At 40.8% G+C, this 22,140-nt stretch overlaps 1 protein-coding gene and 1 non-coding gene across 3 annotated transcripts in view; both read left to right on the top strand.

The window, feature by feature from the left end:
* The first annotated feature begins 80 nt into the window (after window positions 1-80).
* agps (alkylglycerone phosphate synthase) overlaps window positions 81-22,140 on the top strand; it is a 146,599-nt gene continuing 124,539 nt past the window's right edge. The window contains exon 1 of one of the 2 annotated variants that reach the window (XM_043693533.1): window positions 81-312. In XM_043693533.1, coding sequence (XP_043549468.1) covers window positions 125-312 — 188 coding nt within the window. In that variant the 5' untranslated portion in view covers window positions 81-124. The remainder of the gene's footprint in view (window positions 313-22,140) is intronic. The other variant, XM_043693534.1, reaches the window with a different exon arrangement.
* On the top strand, window positions 16,697-16,768 carry trnaa-ugc. Its single transcript has one exon. It is a non-coding gene; the product is annotated as a tRNA-Ala (tRNA).

Below are 22,140 nucleotides of genomic sequence, written 5' to 3'. Positions count from 1 at the left end.
CCCCTCCCCTGTCCCCTCCCCCTCCCCTGTCCCCTCCCCCTCCCGCCTGTAAAGCGCGCTGAGGTTGCCGGGAGCAGTCTCAGCTCTGACCTTTGACCCGGGCTTGCAGCCACAATACGGAAGAATGGCGGCGGTGGCGGAGGAGGAGGAGGAGTGCAGGCAGCTCCGTGCTCGGCAACGGCTGCGAGTGTTGGTGGGGCACCTGCGGAGTGCCGAGCCCGCCGCAGCACCGGCTCTGAGCCAGTGCCGAGGCATTGAGCCGGGGAGCACGGACCGTGCAGCGAAGACCGCGGGGAGCATTCCCAGGCGGAGGTGGGTTGGCGGTTTGAATGGGCGGCGGCGGCGGGACAGGGGAAGGGAGGCCGGAGCCGGAGCATCCTCCTCTCTGTGTCCGGGCTGTCTTCCCGTTTTCAAGGAGCGAGCCTTGTTTATCTGCTGGAGTGGTTATGCTCAAGAGTTTTATAGCTCGGGCCCTGGATGGTGTTACTCGGTTTCAATAACATTTCTAAATAATAAATACACAGAGATGGGGCGTGAGCTGCTCTCTGCCGAAGTTCAGAATTAATTGTTGACTGAGAAAGCCAGTAGTAAAAACTATATCAGTTTGTGCATTTACTCGTTTACTTTGTTGCCAGATCTGAAACTGGAGACTATGCAGTAAAACAAATTAATAAAAGTTTTCAATCGGTCATATAACTAAGAATTTTAGGTCAGTATTTTGAACTGTTCAAAAATGGAAAAGTGTCACTTGAATGCTAGTTCGTGCTGATTTGTAGCGATAGGATGGGATGATTGGTGGTCTGATCTTCAGTCTACGTAACTTTTTCTCTGACAGTACGGTGTGACATCTAGTGGTACGTTCTCTGGGCACTTTGTTTTCTTTAAAACAATAGAACGCTTCAGCTTTTCCCTAGTGAATCTAATCACAATTGGCAAATGGCACCAATGCTTTCTTAAGATGCATACTTATAAAACTTTTTTCTTTTAATAAGCAAATCCACAACTATCGAACGGGTATGACTGTTGAATGCATTTTACGAAAGCAGACGATTTTAACGTAGAATGTCATATTGACAGTGTGCATAGTTACGAATAGTTAGATCAATGCAGTGATTGGACTCCCAAGTTGTAGGTTTGTCAGAATGTCAAAACACAAGCTAGTTAGATTTCTGGTATAAACTGCAGGAGTGAGCTTCACCTTTTCAATCGTGGACTTAATGTTTATTTGGTATGTGTGTGTTAATAAATGTAAGTTGTCCTATGCCTTGTCATTGACCAGTAAAATTTAAGTGCTACTTGTGGCCTAATGTTAGGCAAGCAGGCGTCAGACCACTAAGCAAGCAGTGCATGTTGCAAGGTTTCTATTTTCAATTATGTTATAGACTATCACTTAACTTAATTTTCATTTCAAGACACCAATGTCTTTCAAGGTTCAAATGTTTGTTGACATTGAGGGTTATTTTGTGGATCAGATTAATCTTTCATTTTCCTATTACTAAGTACACTAGAATTTTGTTTGAGATTAATTGTTGTTGTTTGCAGAGAATATGCTGTACTTTGTAATTAATGTGTGAGGGATAAAGAATTCTAACATAATGATGGGTAATTATTGAAATGATACTCCAAAGTTGATTGCAAAAAATACAGCATATATTATCAGCCATTATAGGTGACATGCAACTGACTGGTGAAGATTGCATGTTTTTTTAACTAAATCCTGATATTAAATTATCGTCTGGTGTGTCAAAAATCTAAATTGCATTTTGAGCTTTTGTATAAGACTGGTGGTTCAGTTCAATATTACTGTTAGTTATATATTAGTTAACAATTATGAGAACATTCCTGGAATTCCAAAGAATTAACAACAGCTGTCTAATAGATTCATTGTGAAATCTTTTCATGTTAATCAACATTATATATGTTTATTTTTCATTGTCTGAAGTACCATGATTCTCTGAATGTATTTTCCTGCATTTTAAGTGCATGTAAAGCAATGTAAGTCTGACTTGAACAAAAGTGGTCCCATCAACTTACTTTAGTCTTTTTAGCAAAGTGATTTAAGGAGTTAGCATGAATGTCTACATAAATGTATGTAACCGTTTGCCATTGCTCACTTTGAGATTCACCAGGAATATTTCTGATCCAGAATTTATTACAGAAGGTTCAACAGAGTCACCTCCCAAGTCAATTTGCCTAGCATCAAGGCACAAGTCAACTAATGGATCCGATCATATGTCAAAGATTGGACTGCCAATTCAGGTGTTCTATTCAAACTTATTTGTGGTAAGAGACACCCAGAAGGACAGCAGAAATGCATTTGGGGATGTTCTCAAAGTATCCCTGCAAAGGTCAATTGTCCACATTGTTCCAACTCCGTAAGTTGTGCCTAACCAAGATGAAAAATGTTTATTTGGGAAGATGCTGAACCCATGGAGAGATTTTGGGAGAATGCAGAATAAGATTAAAGCATGTGAGAGCATGCATAAACTTCCAAATGCTTAGTCTACCCAACCCTTCAAACCCACCTGCCAACTCGTGTAGACATCTCGGAGACTAATACTTGGGAGTGGCGGTAGATTAGATTAGATTAGATTACTTGCAGTGTGGAAACAGGCCCTTCGGCCCAACAAGTCCACATCGACCTGTCAAAGCGCACCCAACCAGACCCATTCCCCTACGTTTACCCCTGCACCTAGCACTATAGGCAATTTAACATGGCCAATTCACCTGACCTGCACATCTTTGGACTGTGGGAGGAAACCGGAGCACCCGGAGGAAACCCACGCAGACACTGGGAGAATGGGCAAACTCCACACAGTTGCCTGAGGTGGGAATTGAACCCGGGTCTCTGGTGCTGTGAGGCAGCAGTGCTTGCCACCGTGCCGCCCACAAGGTAAGTCATCCTTAATCCTCAGCAATTGCCCCACATGAGGTCAGTAGTTGGAAATGAGTGCTTGACTCCTCTCCCACCTACAAGACACAGGTCATGTGTATGTAATACTTTCATTTGCCTGAAAGAATGCAGTTGTAACAACACTGAGGAAGCGTCAACACTATGTAAGACAAAATAGTCTGCTTGATCATAATCAGGCATCGAACATCCACTATCATAATCTTTGGAATAGTGTAATACATAAGTGTAGCTGTCTTGAATGCATTGCTACAATTCACCAAGGCAACTGTTGGAGCACCTTCCAAACCCCAAACTCTGACTCCTCGAGGAACAATTGGTGTTTGGGAGCACAATCATCCCAAAACCTGCCTGTCTTTGATCAGCCTCTTTTTGGCTTTAAGTTTTCATTGTAGCTGAGCCAAAATCCTGAAAGATCCTATCTAACTATTGTCATGGAAGCATCTTCACACTTTAAGCCAAGTTATCATCATCTTACTGAGATAACCCATTCAACACCTTGAACCATTTAATAAGGCAATGGCTGTTTCTGTTTATCCCTTTTCACTTTTGTCTCACCAGTCAGTCAAGAATCTGAAGCCCAATATGTATGATTATGCCAGAGTAGACTAGGAACAGATCCTTTTAGGTTAATCTGTCAGCAAAATGAAATAGGGAGAGTGTATACTTGGGAAAGGGTCCTTTTAAGAATCATAGTGATTTGTGCATGGAGCCAGAGGCTGAAGGGAGGGTTCTAAGTGAATCCGTGGTTTGGTGTTCACTAGTGAGAGGGATGGTTATGGGTATAGAAATCAGGGAGAAAGATTGTGTGCAAAGAAATTAGCATTGACAGAGAGGAGATTGAGTGGTCTCGTTGGCTTAAAGTAGATAAATCTCCAGGGCTTGATGAAATGTATCCCAGGCAGTTGAATAGGGCAAGGAAAGAAATGGGAGTACTAGTAATAATGTTCCATTTCTCTCTGGCCATGAAGGAATCAGAGAACTGAAGGACTGTCAATGTGATAATATTTTTCAATAAGGGAGCAAGGGATAAATCGGGAAACTACAGGCCACTCTGTCTAGCCTCTGGGGAAACTTAGAAGCAATTCTGAGGGACAGATATATTCTGCACTTGAAAAGGCCAGGCTTTATCAAGAAAAGTGAACATAGTTTTGTGAAGGAGAGGTTATGTCTAACTAACTTGATGTAATTTTTTGAAGAAGTAACGAGGTGTGTAGATAAGGGAAATGCATTCTGTGTTCTTGTTGAACGTCAGCAAGGCTTTTGATAAGGTCTCGCATGGAAGATTGATAGCAATGGTACAAGTCCATGTGATCGAAGGAAATTTGACAAATTGGATCCACGATTAGCTGAATGGCAGGAAGCAGAAGCTGATGGTTTTCAGGGGGGGTTGGTGGTTTGTGACTGGAAGCCTGTGTCAAGTGGGGCTTCCATCGGAATCAGTGTTGATACCCTTATTGGGGCATACTTTTAAAGATTTAGAACTTGGATCTTGAACTTTGGTAAATTTGCAGATGACACAAAAATCAGTGGGGTGGCAAATAATGAGGAGGAAACCTTAGATTACAGGGGAATATGGATGGGCTAATCAGTTGCATGGAGAATTCTATCTGAATGTGATATCTGGGCAGGACAGACAAGGTAAGGGAAACATCAAGCATCAGAGGGACTTCGGTGTGTATGTTTACTTGTCTCTTAAAGTAGTGGGCGATACTTTAAAAGTAGGTGAAGTGGTTAAGAAGGCATATGAGATACTTCCCTTGATTAGCTGAGGCTTATAGTGTAGAAGCAGAGAGGTTATGTTGGAGCTGTATACCAAGTTAGATAGAGCACAGCTGCAGTATTGCGTGCATTTCTGGAATCCACATTAAAGGAGGGATGTGATTACACTGGAGAGGATGCAGAGGAGACTTACCAGGATGTTGCCTGGGCTGGAGAGTTGGCTGTACAGGACATTGGTTAGGCCACTGTTAGAATATTGCGTGCAATTCTGGTCTCCATCCTATTGGAAATATGTGAAACTTGAAAGGGTTCAGAAAAGATTTACAAGGACGTTGCCAGGGTTGGAGGATTTGAGCTCTAGGAAGAGGTTGAATAAGCTGGGGCTGTTTTTCCCTGGAGCGTTGGAGGCTGAGGGGTGACCTTATAGAGGTCTACAAAATCATGAGGGGCATGGGCTCGGGGAGTGGTGGAGGCTAGTGCAATTGCAACATTGAAAAGGCATCTGAATGGGTATATGAATAGGAAGGGTTTAGAGGTATATGGGCCAGGTGCTGGCAGGTGGGACGAGATTGAGTTGGGATATCTGTTCGGCATGGATGAGTTGGACCGAAAGGTCTGTTTCTGTGCTGTACATCTCTATGACTATTTTCCTTGAAGCAAAGGAATCTGAGGGGGTACGTGTATAAAATTGAAGGTCTTAGACAGGAAGAGACTAGGCCCCTTGCTGGAGGGATCAATGACTGAGGAAGTAGATTTAAGGTAAGGGGATGTGAGGAAAATCTTTGTCACCCAGAGGGCTGTGGGAACCTGGAACTCACTACCTATAAGAGTGGTAGAAGTAGAAACCCTCAACATTTTAAGTATTTAGATGGATATTTGTGTGCTAAGGCAATGGGCCAAGTGCTGGAAATTAGGAAGAGAATAGTTAAGTGGTTGTTTTTGATTGGCAGATAGGCCTCTTTCTGTCCTGTAGACCTCTGATTCTGTTTCTGCTTGGAACTGGTTTTCTTGGTTGAAGAGATCACGTCATTTGTGGAATAAAACTAATTCTGATCTTTGATTGCATTTTTTGTCACATTTACCCATTCAAAAGGTAAGAAGTTTAAAAAAACATTTTATTCACAGTCACTTGGTTTGTGCAAAGTGCCTTCTTCTAATTACTGTTTTATTGATGACTGATAATGAAAAATAAATGCAAAGTAATGGTTTTAAATTACTGAGAGTTACAAACAGTAAGAACTGAACAGGATCATGTTCTGTCACATGTAGAGTGTAAGGAAGCTTCTTACAGAAGCATAAGAATATTAATTTTCTATTTTCAAGCATAGTTGCATTTGTGCCATATGCTGCAAGTAATAGAACAACTGGGTGTTAATTGATAACCAAAGTGAAATTTCCTTGAGAATATGCATCTCCAGCTTTTTATCCTGAGTGAAATGGGATATCAAGCAAGGTTTTTGAGATGATTTGGAGATGCCGGTGTTGGACTGGGGTGTACAAAGTTAAAAATCTCAGCACCAGCGGTGCTTTGAAATCTAGTGCTTCCAAGTAAACTTGTTGGACTATAACCCGGTGTTGTGATTTTTAAGGTTTTTGAGGGGGGTGAAATATGTAGTTATACATTTAGCATCTGTCTGTCATTGTATTAACAATTTTCTTGTCCCTTACATGAGAAACCCTGTTTAAGTTGACCAGCATATTGTCGAATCCTCTGAAATGTCTATTTCGTTTATTGGTTTACTCTTCATTTTACCAGGACTATTCTATGCAATATTACATCTCTCTTGTGGATGTTGTGTTTATGTCTTGGTAGATTTTATTTTACTTTGTCACTTAAGGTAGTTATTGGACTTTAATTAAGTGTCTCTTTAATGTGAGGTTTCTTGAAACATCCTGGCATAATTTTCATTGTTTTCTATTGTTAGTGACTGTTCAAAATAGGTGAGTCTGTCCTCTCACAAAGAACAATTAATCCTGTTATTTTACTCATTGCATGGAAGACAGCCTTGGCTCAGTCCCTGTCTGTTTGAAGTTTGAATTCAAGTCTTAATCCAGAAAATGAGATTGGCAGACTCTGACTAATGACACTGCAAGGGTTGGTCACAATCTATTTCAATAATTTGGATGTAGGGACCAAATGTAATGTCTGCAAATTGGTAGCCTATAGGCTTTGTGTGTTGTAAGAAAGACATCAGGTGGCTTCATAGTGTTCTACAGGAGATTTTTGACAGATGTACTGAATGGGCTAGAATGACAGGTTGAATATAATGTGGAAAATGTGAGATGATCTATTTTAGTGGGAAAAATTATGTGGAGTATTTCTTAAATGGCTAGAGATATTTGTACAAAGGACCTCTGTTTTTGTTGAAATTTCACGGAAGGCTAACGTGCAGATGGAGCAGGCTATTAGGAAAGCAAATGGAATGTTAGCCTTTATTGCAGGACGATTTGAGTGCAGAAGTTGTGAAATCTTGTTTTTATTGTGTACAAGCTTGGTTAAACTGAAGTTGGAGTACTATGTGCAGTTTTGGTTATCTTACCTCAAAGATATTACTACCATAGAGGGAGTGCAGCAATCGTTCACCAGACTCATTCCTGGATGGTGTGACTGACTGATCAAGGAAGATTGACAAATTGGGCTTGAATTTGCAAGAAAAAAAACAAAAGAATTGTGGATGCTGTAAATCAGAAACAAAAAGGGAAAACACTGGTAAAAGCTGAGCAGGTCTGGCAGCATCTGGGGCTGTTTTCCCTGAACTGACGGAGGCTGAGGGATGACCTTATAAAAGTCTATAAAATCATGAGGGGCATGGATAAGGTAAATAGACAAGTCTTTTCCCTGGGGTGTGGGAGTCCAGAACTAGAGGGCACAGGTTTAGGGTGAGGGAGGGGAAAATTTGATAGGAATCTAAGGGGCAACCTCTTCATGCAGAGTTTGGTGTATCTATGGGGTGAGCTGCCAGAGGAAGTGGGTGGAGGTTGGTGCAACTACAACATTTACAAGGCATCTGGATATGTATATGATTGGGAAGGGTTGAGAGGGATATGGGCCAATTGCTGATGATGGGACTAGATGAGGCCAGCATGGTGGCTTAGTAGTTAGCACTGTTGCCTCTCAGTGCCAGGGACCCGGGTTTGATTCCAGCCTCAGGAGTGGAGATTGCACATTCTACCCGTGTCTAGAGGGTTTCCAGTTGGTGTTCTGGTTTCCTCCCACAATCCAAAGATATGCAGGTTGGGTGAATTGGATACTAAATTGCTCATGGTATTCAGGGATGTGTAGGTTAGGTGCATTAGTCAGGATAAATGTAGAGTAGTAGGGAATGGGCCTGGGTGGGTTGCTCTTTGGAGAGTCGATGTGGATCATGTTTGTAAACTAATATTCAGAATAGGTCTGTGCTGCCTTTACCGGGTTTATTTTTCCCAGCAGCCCTTTTATTATGCACTTTGGCTTCTAAGATGATCTTTGCAAGTTTGCAAGAAATCTTTTTGGCAATATTTATGTAAATAATAATTGTCTGAAATACAAGTTTCAGTGGATTGGTGTTCTGGATGTTTCTCAATCCCTTCCCAAACCTGCAATCTTTATGTCCTATAGCACAGAAACAGACCCTTCGGTCTACTCAATCCCTGCCAAACATAATCCAAACAAAACTCGTCCCACCTGCTCCTGGCCCTTCAAACATGTCCTAGCCATATACCCATCAAATGTCTTTTAAATGTTGTAATTTTCTAAGGAAGTTAGTTCCACACGCAAACCACCCTCTGCAAAGATTTGCTGTTTGTCTTTTGTAAATCTCCCACCTTAAAAATGTTGTTCCTAGTCTTCAAATCCCCCATGAGAAAAGACAGCTACCATTAACCCTATCTATACCCCTTATTATTTTATAAACTTCTATTTTAGGTTTCACCTCAACCTCGTAAGCTCCAGTGGAAAAAATCCAAACCCATCCAGCCTTTCTTTTTACCTCAAACCTTCCATTCCAAGCAACATCCTGGTAAATTTTTTTTCTGAACCCTCTCCAGCTTAATAATCTCCTCCTTTATAAAGGAGTGACCCGAACTGGACACGGTATTCCATAAAAGGCCTCCCCAATGCCCAGCACAACTTCAGCATAAATCTTCTAAACTCCTATACTCGGTCTTAGTAAGAGTGCAAATTTCGGCGTAAATAAGACCTGAATTTATATGAAACAAATGCACCATAAGCGCAAATTTAAGACAAATGTTACATTTACTGTCTGTTTGCTTTTCAAAATAATCAGTAGGTTCTCTGTTTTTGGATGCTCATTTTTTTTTAGAGGAAAGTGGTTCTGCATTAATAATGCAAAGAAGGTATTTCCTTTTATAACCAAAATAACCCTGGAGATACACCCAAATCCATTGACTACTGTCGCTACTGATATTCATTGCTACCAAACCAGGCATGTATTTGTTATGACTATTCCCTTATTTATAGATCATTTTGTGACTTGTTAAAAATACTATTTTAAAAATGAGTGAAATAAAGGTTATAGCCACAGAAAAAACAAATCTAATAAACATGAAAAACTTTCCTTTTTGTTTGAAGTTCGCTGATACATTTACCTAAAGTGGATAAACTTGTTAGTCTTGTCATTTAAATTCCTGTAATTCAATATAAAACAATGGATGGCAGGTCAGTGTTTTAGACTGGGGTAAAGCAAAGTCTGATGATTCATAGACCATGAACAATCCTTAATTTCTGAATGGTGTTTGACTGTGTTTTCTCCCTTTCCTCTCTTCTCCTCGCCCCCCCCCCCCCACACCATGTGCTCCAAACTAAGTGTCATTATATAACTCACAACTGTATATCAAAACATATTTTGTATTTTTGTCAGGTCTGCTGTACATTGTTTCTGATAGTAGTACAGAAAACAATGCCTTCAGTTATAGTACGCCACCCTGCTGAAGTTCCTTAACCTTTTTAAAATTTGTTAAATTTTAATTGTTAGATCACCTTGACTAACCTTGTATTTATTTCTATGACACTCACTGTAGGATGTTACGTCTTAACCATATGTATGTACAAAATTCAGGTGAAGGCATTTCAATGCACAAATTACAGTTTTGTGTTTTTATTAATGAGTGTCGGTGTATGAACACTGCATTATTATGAACCAACCAGGTTTGTGACTACTATACATTTAAACTTTTCTCATACCACCTCTACTGTTGCACCATTGCATCATCATCTTACTCCTCCACTGTCCCAAACAAGTTAAACTGCTTGTCTGCCACTCAGTGGTGGATGCTCAAAACTTTTTTCACAACTAAAAGTTGTGATTGAAGGAATCCATTTTCTTTTTGATACTTAGCACAAAATCTGTTCACAACTTGCTAATTGTCTTGCCCTGGCAACTATTTAAGACATGACCAAGTGACCTTGTCATATTTAACTTGTGATAAGTATCTGACCACACCTCAGTGCCATTATGCAAATCGAATATTTCCGCCTGTGTAATAATGTCCATCTAATCTTCGAAATGCCTCATCCATGCATTTGTTAGGTGTGGACTGGATTATTCTGATGCATTCCAGGCTGGCCTCCCACATTCTATGGTAAACAAAATTAGAGCATATCGGATTGGGCGTGGCCACGGTGGTGGTGGAGGAGAGACATGCTGACATATATGAAGAATTGATTAATAGAGAGAAGGAAGAAATAAGTCATTTCAAGATTGGCCAGCTCTGATTAGTTGGGTGCAGCAAAGATCAATGCTCAGGTCCCAGCATTTGACTATCTGTTTCATTGATTTGTGTGTGCCGATTTCCAAATTTGCAGATGACACAAAACTATTTGGCAGTGGGAGTTTTGAGGGGAATGTAGTGCCACTTCAGGGGGATTTGGGTAGGCTATGTGTGAGGGGCAAACATTTGGCATGCAGAACACTATCTGGAGAAATGAGATTATCTAGTTAGGCAAGAAAAACAAATCCTGAGTAGTTTGTAAATAATGGGAAGTTGGAAAGTGTTGAAATTTCAAATGGATTTGAAAATTTCTAAATGTTAAGGTCAGGGATATGGGATAATGCAAGAAAAATGTATTCAAGTTCGTGATGTCTCTGATCCTGCTTTTGGGGTTCTTGCGGGGGTAATGGAACAGCCCCAAGTCGTGGTCCACATAAGCACCAATGGTATAAGTAGGAAGAGAGATGGGATTTAAGGCAGAAATTACTTCAACCACAGGGCATCAATGTGGACTTCTCCAATTTCCTCATTTCCCCCCCCCTTACCTCTGTTCCAATCTTCCATTCAGCACTGTCCTCATGATCTATCCTACCTGCCAATCTCCCCTCTCACCTATCCACTCCACCCTTCCCTCTGACCTATTGCCTCCATCCCCACCCCCATTCACACATTGTACTTCCTGCTCCTTGGATGCTGCCTGACCTGCTTTGCTTTTCCAGCACCGAATGGAATTTAGCCTAGGATTCTCTGGGAAGCCATGGAGGAGATTGCAGAGCCTTTGGCTTTGATTTTTATGTTGTCATTGTCTACAGGAATAGTGCCAGAAGACTGGAAGATAATAAATGTTGTTCCCTTGTTCAAGAAGGGGAATAGAGGCAACCCTGGAAATTATGGACCTGTGAGCCTTCCTTTGATTGTGAGTCAAGTGTTGGAAAGGGTTATAAGAGATAGGATTTATAACCATCTAGAGAGGAATAAGTTGATTAGGGATAGTCGACCTGGCCAAACAGGTGGATGAGGGTAATGCCATTGATGTGATGTATGTGGATTTCAGTAAGGCATTTGATAAGGTTCCTCATGGTAAGCTATTGCACAAAATAAGGAGGCATGGGGTTAAGGCTGATTTAGCAGTTTGGATCAGAAATTGGCGAGCAGGGGGCGGTGGTTGATGGGAAATATTCATCCTGGTGTTCAGTTACTCGTGTTGTACTGCAAAGATGTGTTTTGATTAGATTAGATTCCCTACAGTATGGAAACAGGCCATTTGGCCCAACAAGTCCACACTGACCCTCTGAAAAGTAACACACCCAGACCCATTCCCCTACCTAATATTTACCTTTACCTCATGCACCTAACACTATGGGCAACTTAGTTCACCTGACCTGTACATCTTTGGATTGTGGGAGGAAACTGGAAGCCTGAAGGAAACCTACGCAGAGACTGGGAGAATGTGCAAACTCCACACAGACAGTCGCCCGAGATGGGAATCAAACCCTGGTCCCTGGTGCTGTGAGGTAGCAGTGCTAACCACTGAGCCACCGTGCCGCCCTGGTACAACTGCTGTTTGTCATTTTTATAAACTACCTAGATAAGGGTGTGGAAGGATGGGTTAGTAAGTTTGTGGACTACACTAAGGTTGGTACAGTTGTGGATAGTGCCAAAGGATGTTGTGACTACAGAGGGACTTGATAAGCTGTAGAGTTGGGCTGAGATGTGGAAATAGGAGTTTAAAGCAGAAAATTGTGAGATGATTCATTTTGGAAGGAGTAACAGGAATGCAGAGTACTGGGCTAATGGTAAGATTCTTGGTAATGTTAGATGAGCAGAGAAATCTGTGTCCAGGTACTTGGATCCCTGAAAGTTGCCACCCAGGCTGTCAGGGCTGTTAAGAAGGCATAAGGTGTGTTAGCTTTTATTAGTAGAGGGATTGAGTTTCAGAGCCATGAGAATATGCTGAAGCTGTACAAAATGCTCTATACAATACTGCTATATGTGATTTTACTTATATCTCTGTCCCAGATTATTCACTGAAACAAAATCTAGTTTTCATTTGAATCCATTATCTACTTCCACCGCTTCCTAGTCAGCATCTTCCTGTCCTCCTGTTCATGTTTAAAAAATGGACAACTTCACACTTGGTTATATCAAATTCCATTTGCAAGAGATTTTTCTAAGAGTAGACAAATCCAGTTGTAAAGAATGCTCTCCAAATCTGATTGTGCCAGTAGGAAGCTCCATTTCATGCATTTTATACTTTTTGTCACAACTGTTAATATATCTAATTGTACTTTGGGATTTTGATCTCAAATAGAAGCAGATGGATGTGGGTCAATTCTGTGAAGAATTTTTAAAAAATAGTTCAAATTAATTTGGAACAGTAACTCTAAGTACATGATTTCCAAACAAGCATGTAACTGTAGTCGTGTGCCAGGCAGGAATCCCTGTAGTGTTAATAGATAAATGTTCATACTGATGAGCCTATTTGCAAACCTTACCAGAAATGAGCTTCCAATCTAAATCATGCCATCATGAAGGAAGATTGTCTATTTCTCATTCAAACATTAGCTCTGTATCAGTTCATCTGTTGTTGTTCATTTGTCTTTTTGTTCTAGACTTGACTATTTCAACAATTTTGGCTGGCTTTCTCCACTGTACACTTTTTGAGGCTATACAAAATGCTGCAACATGTGACTTAACTTGCACCAGATCTCATTCACCTAACTGCTTGCTGACCACCTACCTTGTCTCCCAGTGAAACATCTTGATTTGAAAAATCTTATCCTTGTTCACATCATTTGATTTGATCCCACTTTGCGGCTCTTTGTTCTGAACATATGGCTCTTCTGATGAAAATCTAATTTTGTCTGTATCCTGGGCATTTCTGCTCCTACTAATCTTTCAGGCAATGAAAGTCATGCCTTTCGTTAAAGGAAGGAGCAGATGATAGTCCTTCTATTGTGTTGCGTAACTGAAGACTTGCCAATGGAAAGGTTGTACACTGACTGGGAGAGACATATACATTGACTCTTTCTTTTGGACTGAGAGTTGGTGGTGTAGTTTGTGAACAAGAAGCAAGGTAACACACCACAGCTGGCTCTCTGCATTCGACAAATCATGTTGACCTGTTGAAAATATGTCATGGAACAGCTGAATGTTGATCCCACATGGCTGAACTCACCATAGCTACTGACCTGCCACCATGATCAAATTTCCAGCTGCTCATATTATAGTGGCTGATATGGTCAAGTGTAGGAATTTGTCATATCTGCACTTTGCTGCCTCTGCACGAGACTGGAGGAGTTTCAATCTCATAGACAAGCTGAATAGACCATTCTGAACCCACCCACAATGCTACAAATGAAACATGTTTAAGTTGTATCTAACTTTTAATCACTTGCTTTGTTTAGAAATCAGATTTATATTCTGAATACTAATTAAAGGAATCTCAATGTTTTGCCTGATCTACTTGATGTTTATGTACTGAATAAAATTTCTAGCTTTCTGGAACTTTACTCAATAAGTCAGTAATTATTCTACATTGTTCACGATTACAGGCTAGCACAATAAATAGGCTTGAGATTGGATATTTGCTCCAGCATTTGAGTGCGCAGCAATAAACTGGGACCTTGAATAGGGGGGGGGACAAAGCTAGGGCATTTACTGCCATATCTGGCTGCTGTTGCATTCTGGAACTTTACTCAATAAGTCAGTAATTATTCTACATTGTTCACGATTACAGGCTAGCACAATAAATAGGCTTGAGATTGGATATTTACTCCAGCATTTGAGTGCGCAGCAATAAACTGGGACCTTGAATAGGGGGGGAAAAAAGCTAGGGCATTTACTGCCATATCTGGCTGCTGTTGCATTGTCAGCTAGGTGAAGAACTGAGAGAGATTTGCCTCACTCTGCTGCTGGGTATATGTGAGCTCAATCTTTACTGCACATGTATGCTGACTGGCATTTTTGGCAGTTTGCTTACATAAAGTAGTGATGTTATATAAGTATGATGATGGATATATCTAACAAAATCACAATTGTTATGATGTAGGAGGCCTTTCAGCCCCTTGGTGCCTACACTAGCTCTTGTGCATGTTGACATCATGAAGCAGTGTCACGATGTGAGATCTGAAACGGTTATAATAACAACTCATTCACGAGTTCCATAAAAACTTGGCATATTTTCTTTTTAAAAAAAGTGGATATGAAAATGTAGATAGCATGCCTCTGTACTTTCTTCCTCGGAGCCAAAGAGAAATACGAAAGCAGCTTTATACTGGGTTATTCATTTTTTAGAAAAAATGCTTTTCTTATTTCAGGAAAATGATTTTCGGATGACACTGTAAATGTTTGATTGCTTTCTAAAGTTTAATTGTCTGGACTGTGATTCAGATCTGAGTAGTGAGTATAAACTGTATACCACTTTGGATGGAACCTGTAAATCTGAGTAAATCTGCTGTGGTCCTCATTAATACTATTGCAACGTTTGAAGTAAAAAGTTTGTTCCGTGCTCAGTACTATCATAAATCATTCCTAACTCAGAGGCATGTGCTCTGTTACCGGCCCTCTACAAGTGACCAAGTATGGGCATAGTTAAAAATCACACAACACCAGGTTATAGTCCAACAGGTTAATTGGAAGCACACTAGCTTTCGGAGTGACAATCACCTGATGAAGGAGCGTCGCTCCGAAAGCTAGTGTGCTTCCAATTAAACCTGTTGGACTATAACCTGGTGTTGTGATTTTTAACTTTGTACACCCCAGTCCAACACCGGCATCTCCGAAGTATGGGCATGTATTTGTCTCAGTTCCAATATTCTCTAATTAGTGAATTTCCCTATGATTGGGTACTTCACTTTCAGAAATGTCTTTTCTATGAAAAGCTCATGTTAGCATCAAGTGCTGTGGAGTTTAGATTAGATTAGATTAGATTACTTTACAGTGTGGAAACAGGCCCAACAAGTCCACACCGCCCCGCCAAAGCGCAAACCACCCATAACCGTACATTTACCCCTTACCTAACACTACGGGCAATTTAGCATGGCCAATTCACCTGACCTGCACATCTTTGGACTGTGGGAGGAAACCGGAGCACCTGGAAGAAACCCACGCAGACACGGGGAGAATGTGCAAACTCCACACAGTCAGTCGCCTGAGGTGGGAATTGAACCCGGGTCTCTGGCGCTGTGAGGCAGCAGTGCTAACCAATGTGCCACTGTGCCGCCCACAAGTTCTGGGCAAGGTAGAGTTCCCATGATCTTGCACTCATTGTAGCTCTTCTCCCCTATTGGATTGAGCTAAGTTTTTCAAAACTGTGGGTTTTGTGTGCACAGAAAAATTGCTTTTAATTTTGTGTAAAATACTTGTGTAATAGTTGGTTTCAATATTTATATTCATGTCAATTTCATTCATTGCTTGTTTGACAAATGCATAGTATAATCTTGATTTTAATCAGTTTAGATTGCTATTGGGTTATTGTTTAGAAGCTGTCCTAAACAGCTGTGTTGGTCCAATATTATTTTTTTTCCAAAATAAATTTGGTAATCTTGTGTCCTGTCAGTGTGATCTATGAATTTAGATAGTCTTTCAAACTAATTGTTTGTTTTTACGTTTGTGTAGTGACTTATTTTGCATGCTTTTGCAAGCTTTTTAAACTAAATGCTGTGCTATACTTTAAACCATTAACCAACTATAATTTCTAAAGTACTAAGTAATATATTTTAACTTTACCCTTTAGTAAACTTCACACTAGAAATATTGGGGTAAATCTGAATTTTGTAAGCCCTTTCAGTTTAAGTTTAGATCTATAGGTGTAAAGCTTTCAGTTTATTTAAACTGACATTTTTGTCTGGGAAAGTTACATTGGTCAATTTTTTTTCATCATGATGTTACAGTGAAACTGAGAACTGAGGTGTGTTTAACAGTGCAACAGTGCCACCATCTGGATGAAGAGAAGAACATGCATGTACCATTGTGACGTAATGCTAATGATATAACACAGTGGTACAGGTATGTAGCTTTAGCTTAGTGAACACTGATTCCACAGTGATCAGAAATTTATAGTCACTGCATACTTGACATTTGAGGAAAAACAGTCCTTGGGAATTCAAAAATAACTTCTGTCCGTAAAAAGGAAGTTGGATTTGAGTTTTATCGTAGAATTGTTGCATCGTGATTTCTGGTTTAAAAGGCCTTGGTGAATAATTATCGCTGTTAGAAACTTAGATAAATTGTTTACGGGGAGTAGGAAGATGAGAAAGGAGTGTTTCACGCTGTAGTGCACGATGCATTATTCTACTGCTAAAGTGGAATTACACTTAAACTAAAACAATGAACTGCAGGAGCTGGAGATCTGGGGATGCAGCTCAGTGGTAGAGCGCATGCTTTGCATGTATGAGGCCCCGGGTTCAATCCCCGGCATCTCCATTGGCGGTGCAGGCTCGAAGGGCTGAATGGCCTACTCCTGCACCTATTGTCTATCTGAAATAAAACCAGAAACTAATGAGAAGCTCAGATGTTGTGAAGCATCCCTTCCAAGAGTCACTGGCCTGGAAACAGTGACCTGTTTTTCTCCCCACAGATGCAACCAGACCTGCTGAATTTCTCCAACAATTTCTGTTTTTGCTACATTTTAACAGCAAAGAGATAACTTAGTTTATGGCCAATCCTGAGAACAGTTAGAAGATAATTGCCTTTTCACATAACTGACCACTGGCATGCTTTCTGAGGGTTTGTGCCCCCCCACCCCGTGTGCACATACTGAATGGCCACAACAACTTTCAAGCTTTGAAAGAGGTCATAGTTGGAAAATATTTGGAAACCACTATTAAAGGACCTCTTATTAGTCTATATATATAACACACACTCTAGCTCACCTATGATGACAATATAGCCCATGCAAAGTGTTATACAGCTGAACATACTGCAAAGTTGCCATAGTCTCACCAGACCATAGGGCTGCTGACTCATTCCAGAGAGATGACTGGTGCTGGTTTAACCTGAGGTGCCTCAGGTGTCAGTTAAGGCTGAGAGGGAGATCCTTCATGGTAGCCCCAGCCAATGCAGAAATTAAACCCATGCAGTTGACATAATTCTGTATTGCACGCCAGCTATCAAGCCAATTGAGCAAAATGATTTTGGTAAAAAATGCGCTTGCATGGTTTAAGTAGAATGGAAGGCATGTCACTCTTGTATCTGACCAAAACTCCTATTGTACTACTTTCATTTGTTCTTCAAAAATTTGCTGCTATCTTTACCTCTCCCCTCTTAAACCTAGATATTGTTTTCCAGTGCACTTGAACATTGTATCTGGCCCATAATTATCATTCTCCCATACCTTTTACATCCTTGTCCAGTGTTTCTACACCTGACATCACTCAAACCCAGTACCATCTTACTCATTACATTATCCAATACTCCATTGGTATTAATTAAACTAGGATCCTAATTGCTTTGGAGCACTTTTAAAAGAAAAGGACAGTTGAAAGTTTAACTATGTATTTAATTTAATCAAAGCTGCTGGCTTCTAGTTTTTGTTTTCAAGCATGTTCAGCTTCAACTTATCTACTGTAGTATATGATATTTGTATACCTTGACATACTCCATTATGGCAGAAAGTACCTCTAATCTTTATACTTTACTGTGCACCATTAAACAAGGTACAGTATCTTCAGACTTGGATTGGATACTGTTCTCAGGAGATCAGATAGCAATGTATCAGTTTTCCTGTTAGTCGCAGCAATGTATGGTTTCTGCAGTTGTAACATTTATGTTTGATATGTTGTCACATTTGTCTCTCAAATTTCATTTATTATTTACTTTCAATCCTTTTTGTGTACAAGCAGGAGGGATGCAATTTTATCTTCATTCGCAAGGCAGCTCAACATTTCTTCCTAATCCTTAACTGCCCTCAAAAGTGGTGCTGCTTTAAGTGCTGCCATCCATGTGGGGAAAGCACCCCTGGAGTGCTGTTGAACAGGGAATTCAAAGATTTTGATCCAGTGACAATGGAGGAATTGATATATTTAAATTCAGTGTGGTGTGTGACATGGGTGACTTTGGGCTGATGGTGTTCAGCTTTTCAAATACTTATTGGTGGGTGCCAATCGAGTGGCTAGTTTGTCCTGGTTGGTTTGGCTTCGAGTTTTTTTTTTGAGATGGGTTATTCCAAGCAGTGGCAAATGTCATCATGCTCTTGACAAGTTTGTAGAGGGGAGGGCTAGTACTCCAGAACTCCCAGCTAATGTTTGGGGGGGGGATGATATGGATTCAAAGCCAAGGCAGATGGTGAATTTGAATTTAATAATAATCGAGCAAACAGCTGACCCAGTTGTCACTGTGCAACCATTGTCAATAGATGTAAACACCCAGTTGGTTCACTAATGTCCTTGAAGGAAGGCAATCTGCCATTCCTACCTGATCTGCATTTAAGTTCAGTCCCCCACCAAATGGCTAACTCTTAATTGGAATGGGCAATTCATGCTGGCCCCTGCTACACTGCCCACATTTAGTGAATGAACAAAATAAAGTTATAATGGCTTGGTGGGAGGACTTGAAGTGTATAGTCAGTAGGTGAATTACTTTCTCTAGAATATCCAATATTTGGCTTTTACTTTTAACCTGTGTATACATGTTGATGGTCTAGTAAGTTTCAGTAGTGACCCTGATGTTAATGATTGGGTTTTAATGTCACAAACGTTCCAAGTATGAAGGTTTGACATTTTTGGAGATGGTTGTTGCTTGACACTTGTGGTCTGAACTTTACTTGCTGATATGAATTAAATCATCTGAACTCTGCAAAACTTGTCTTTTATATTTCTTGGGTATCTTTTCGGCAGCCAACTCCAAACACTCACCTATCCATGAGACAAAGTGAAGACTGCAGATGCTGGAGATAGTCAAAAAGTGTGGTGCTGGAAAAGAGCAGCAGACCAGGCAGCACTCTCCTGCTCCTTGGATGCTGCCTGATCTGCTATGCTTTTCCAGCACCCCACTATTTGACACTAAGCTGCCCACATTTGGGGTTTGGCAGTTTGCAGCTCTGGAATATATGGGCATGTGATAAAGGAAGAGGGGTAGGCTATTCTCTCTCCTCCCCCCCCCCCCCCCCAGCAGCCTGTACCACTAGTCAATAAGGAAGATCATTGCTAATCTGATTGTAACTTCAAGCTCACCTTCTATCCTCCCCTGTTAACCTTTCACCCTCTTGCTCAATAAGAATCTATCTACCTCTGTCTTAAAAGAAAATTTAAGGACTTTGCTTCCACCACTGTTTTCAGGAATAAAACTTCCAAAACTTCAAGACACTCAAGAAATTACACCTGATCTCTTGTTTTAAATTGTGAACCCTTCGGTTGCGATATCTGGTTGGCATGGATGAGTTGGACCAAAGAGTCTGTTTCTGTGTTGTACATCTCTGACTAATTACTTAAAAAGTGACTCCTTGTTTTTAGTTATCCCATCAGAGGAACTGTCTTATCAACATCTACCATGTTGCTCCCAAATTGGAAAATTTCACATTTTACCATATTGTACCCTATTGGAGTGCCGCATTGTTGACCAGTTACTTAAACTATCCATATCTTTTTAATAACCTCCCTGTGTCCTTGTCACAACTAGATTTATTATTTATCTTTGTTGTCAGCAACTTTGGCATATAAATTGTAAACGGTTGCTCCCCAGCATCATTCCCTGTGGCCCACCACTCATTGCATTTTGCCCACCTGAAAAAGACTCATTCATGCCAATCTTCAATCCATGTCAATACGTGACCCCTGTTTTCTGCAATAACCTTTGTGGTAGCTTCTCAAATGTCTTCTATAAGATGAATGCAACCACCAGCTTCTCTGTATGCACACTAGATGTTACCTTTTCAAAGAATTCTTGTAAATTAGTCAAATTTGATTTTCTTTTCACAACCTTGTTGACTCTGCCTTGATTACCCTAAGCAAGTACTCTGCTACAACTTCTTCAGTAATAGCTTCTAACATTTTCTTAATGGCAGATGTTTCTTGCTTTCTGTCCCCTCCCTTTTTGCATGAAGGTTTACATTTGCTATATTCCAAATACATGGCATCTTTTCTGAATCGAGGGAGGTTTGGAAAATGAAAAGCAATGCAGAATACAATGCGACCTTGATCAGATGGGCCAATGGACCGAAGAATGTCAGGTGGAATTTTAATTTTAAATAAATGGTGAGGTGCTGCATTTTGGTAAGGCAAATCAGGGCAGGTTCTGGGGAGTGTTGCTGAACAGAGAGATGTTGGATTGCAGGTTCATAATTCCTTGAAAGTGGAGTCACAGGTAGACAGGGAAATGAAGACTTGTTTGGTATGCATGCCTTTATTGGTTAGTACATTGAGTCTGGGAGTTGGGGAAGTTATGTTGCGGCTATACAGGACATTGTTTAGGCTATGTTTGGAATACTGTATGCAATTCTGGTCTCCCTGCGAGAGGAAGGATGTTGTGAAACTTGAAAGGGTTCAGAAAAGATTTACAAGGGTGTTGCCAGGGTTGGACGGATTGAGCTATAGGGAGAGGCTGAATCTCGACAGTTTGATTCCCTACAGTGTGGAAAAAGGCCCCGGCCCAACAAGTCCATACTGACCCATTTCCCTCTGACTGATGCACCTAACACTATGGGCAATTTAGCATGGCCAATTCACCTGACCTGCACATCTTTGGACTGTGGGAGGAAAACCGGAGCACCCGGAGGAAACCCACACAGACACAGGGAGAATGTGCAAACTCCACACAGTCGTCTGCGGCTGGAATTGAACCTGGGACCCTGGTGCATTGTGGCAGCAGTGCTAACCACTGTGCCACCCTATTTTATTTTATTTTTATTTGCGAGGGGGAATATTGACATATAGAGTAGAAGGATCAAAGGTTACCTCCTGACCTATGTTAATTTAGCTGATTGTAGATGGACCTGCCACCATTGATTCAAATGCTGCTGGCTGCATTATCATCACAATTCAATTATTTCATATTGATATAAGGGTGAAACATTTATTGGGATCATAAAAGTTTCTGTATGTAAATTCAGCACTTCAGTGAAATTCCAGAGGATTGTAACCAGCTGTGTAATTATAATCAATATTGGCCAATTACAAGGGCTTGACATACGAAGGGTAGTGTCTTTGCCCTGAGGTAGAAGCACCAGGTTTGATTTCTAGCTGATTATCAAGCTGTGGAAAAGGACATGGAAGATATAGAATGTAGGCAAATAGATGGTGACATCTTGAAAAATGTCCATAATACAGAAGAGGAACTGCTGGATGTCTTGAAACGCATAAATGTGGATAAATCCCCAGGACCTGATCAGGTGTACCCTAGAACTCTGGGAGGCTACGGAAGTGATTGCTGGGCCTTTTACTGAAATATTTGTATCATCGATAGGGACAGGTGAGGTGCCAGAAGACTGGAGGTTGGCTAACATGGTGCCACTGTATAAGAAAGGTGGTAAGGACAAGCCAGGGAACTATAGACCGGTGAGCCTGATGTCGGCGGTGGGCAAGTTGTTGGAGGGAATCCTGAGGGACAGGATGTACATGTATTTGGAAAGGCAAAGACTGATTAGGGATAGTCAACATGGCTTTGTGCGTGGGAAATCATGTCTCACAAACTTGATTTGAGTTTTTTGAAGAAGTAACACAGAGGATTGATGAGGGCAGACCGGTAGATGTGATCTTTACGAATATAAAGCGTTCGACCAAGGTTTCCTATGGGAGACTGGTTAGCAAGGTTAGATCTAACAGAATATAGGGAGAGCTAGCCATTTGGATACAGAACTGGTT

The sequence above is a fragment of the Chiloscyllium plagiosum genome, chromosome 7 (assembly GCF_004010195.1).
Source record: "Chiloscyllium plagiosum isolate BGI_BamShark_2017 chromosome 7, ASM401019v2, whole genome shotgun sequence".
In the NCBI taxonomy this organism is placed as follows: Eukaryota; Metazoa; Chordata; class Chondrichthyes; order Orectolobiformes; family Hemiscylliidae; genus Chiloscyllium; species Chiloscyllium plagiosum.
This window is presented reverse-complemented; position numbering and strand designations above follow the sequence as displayed.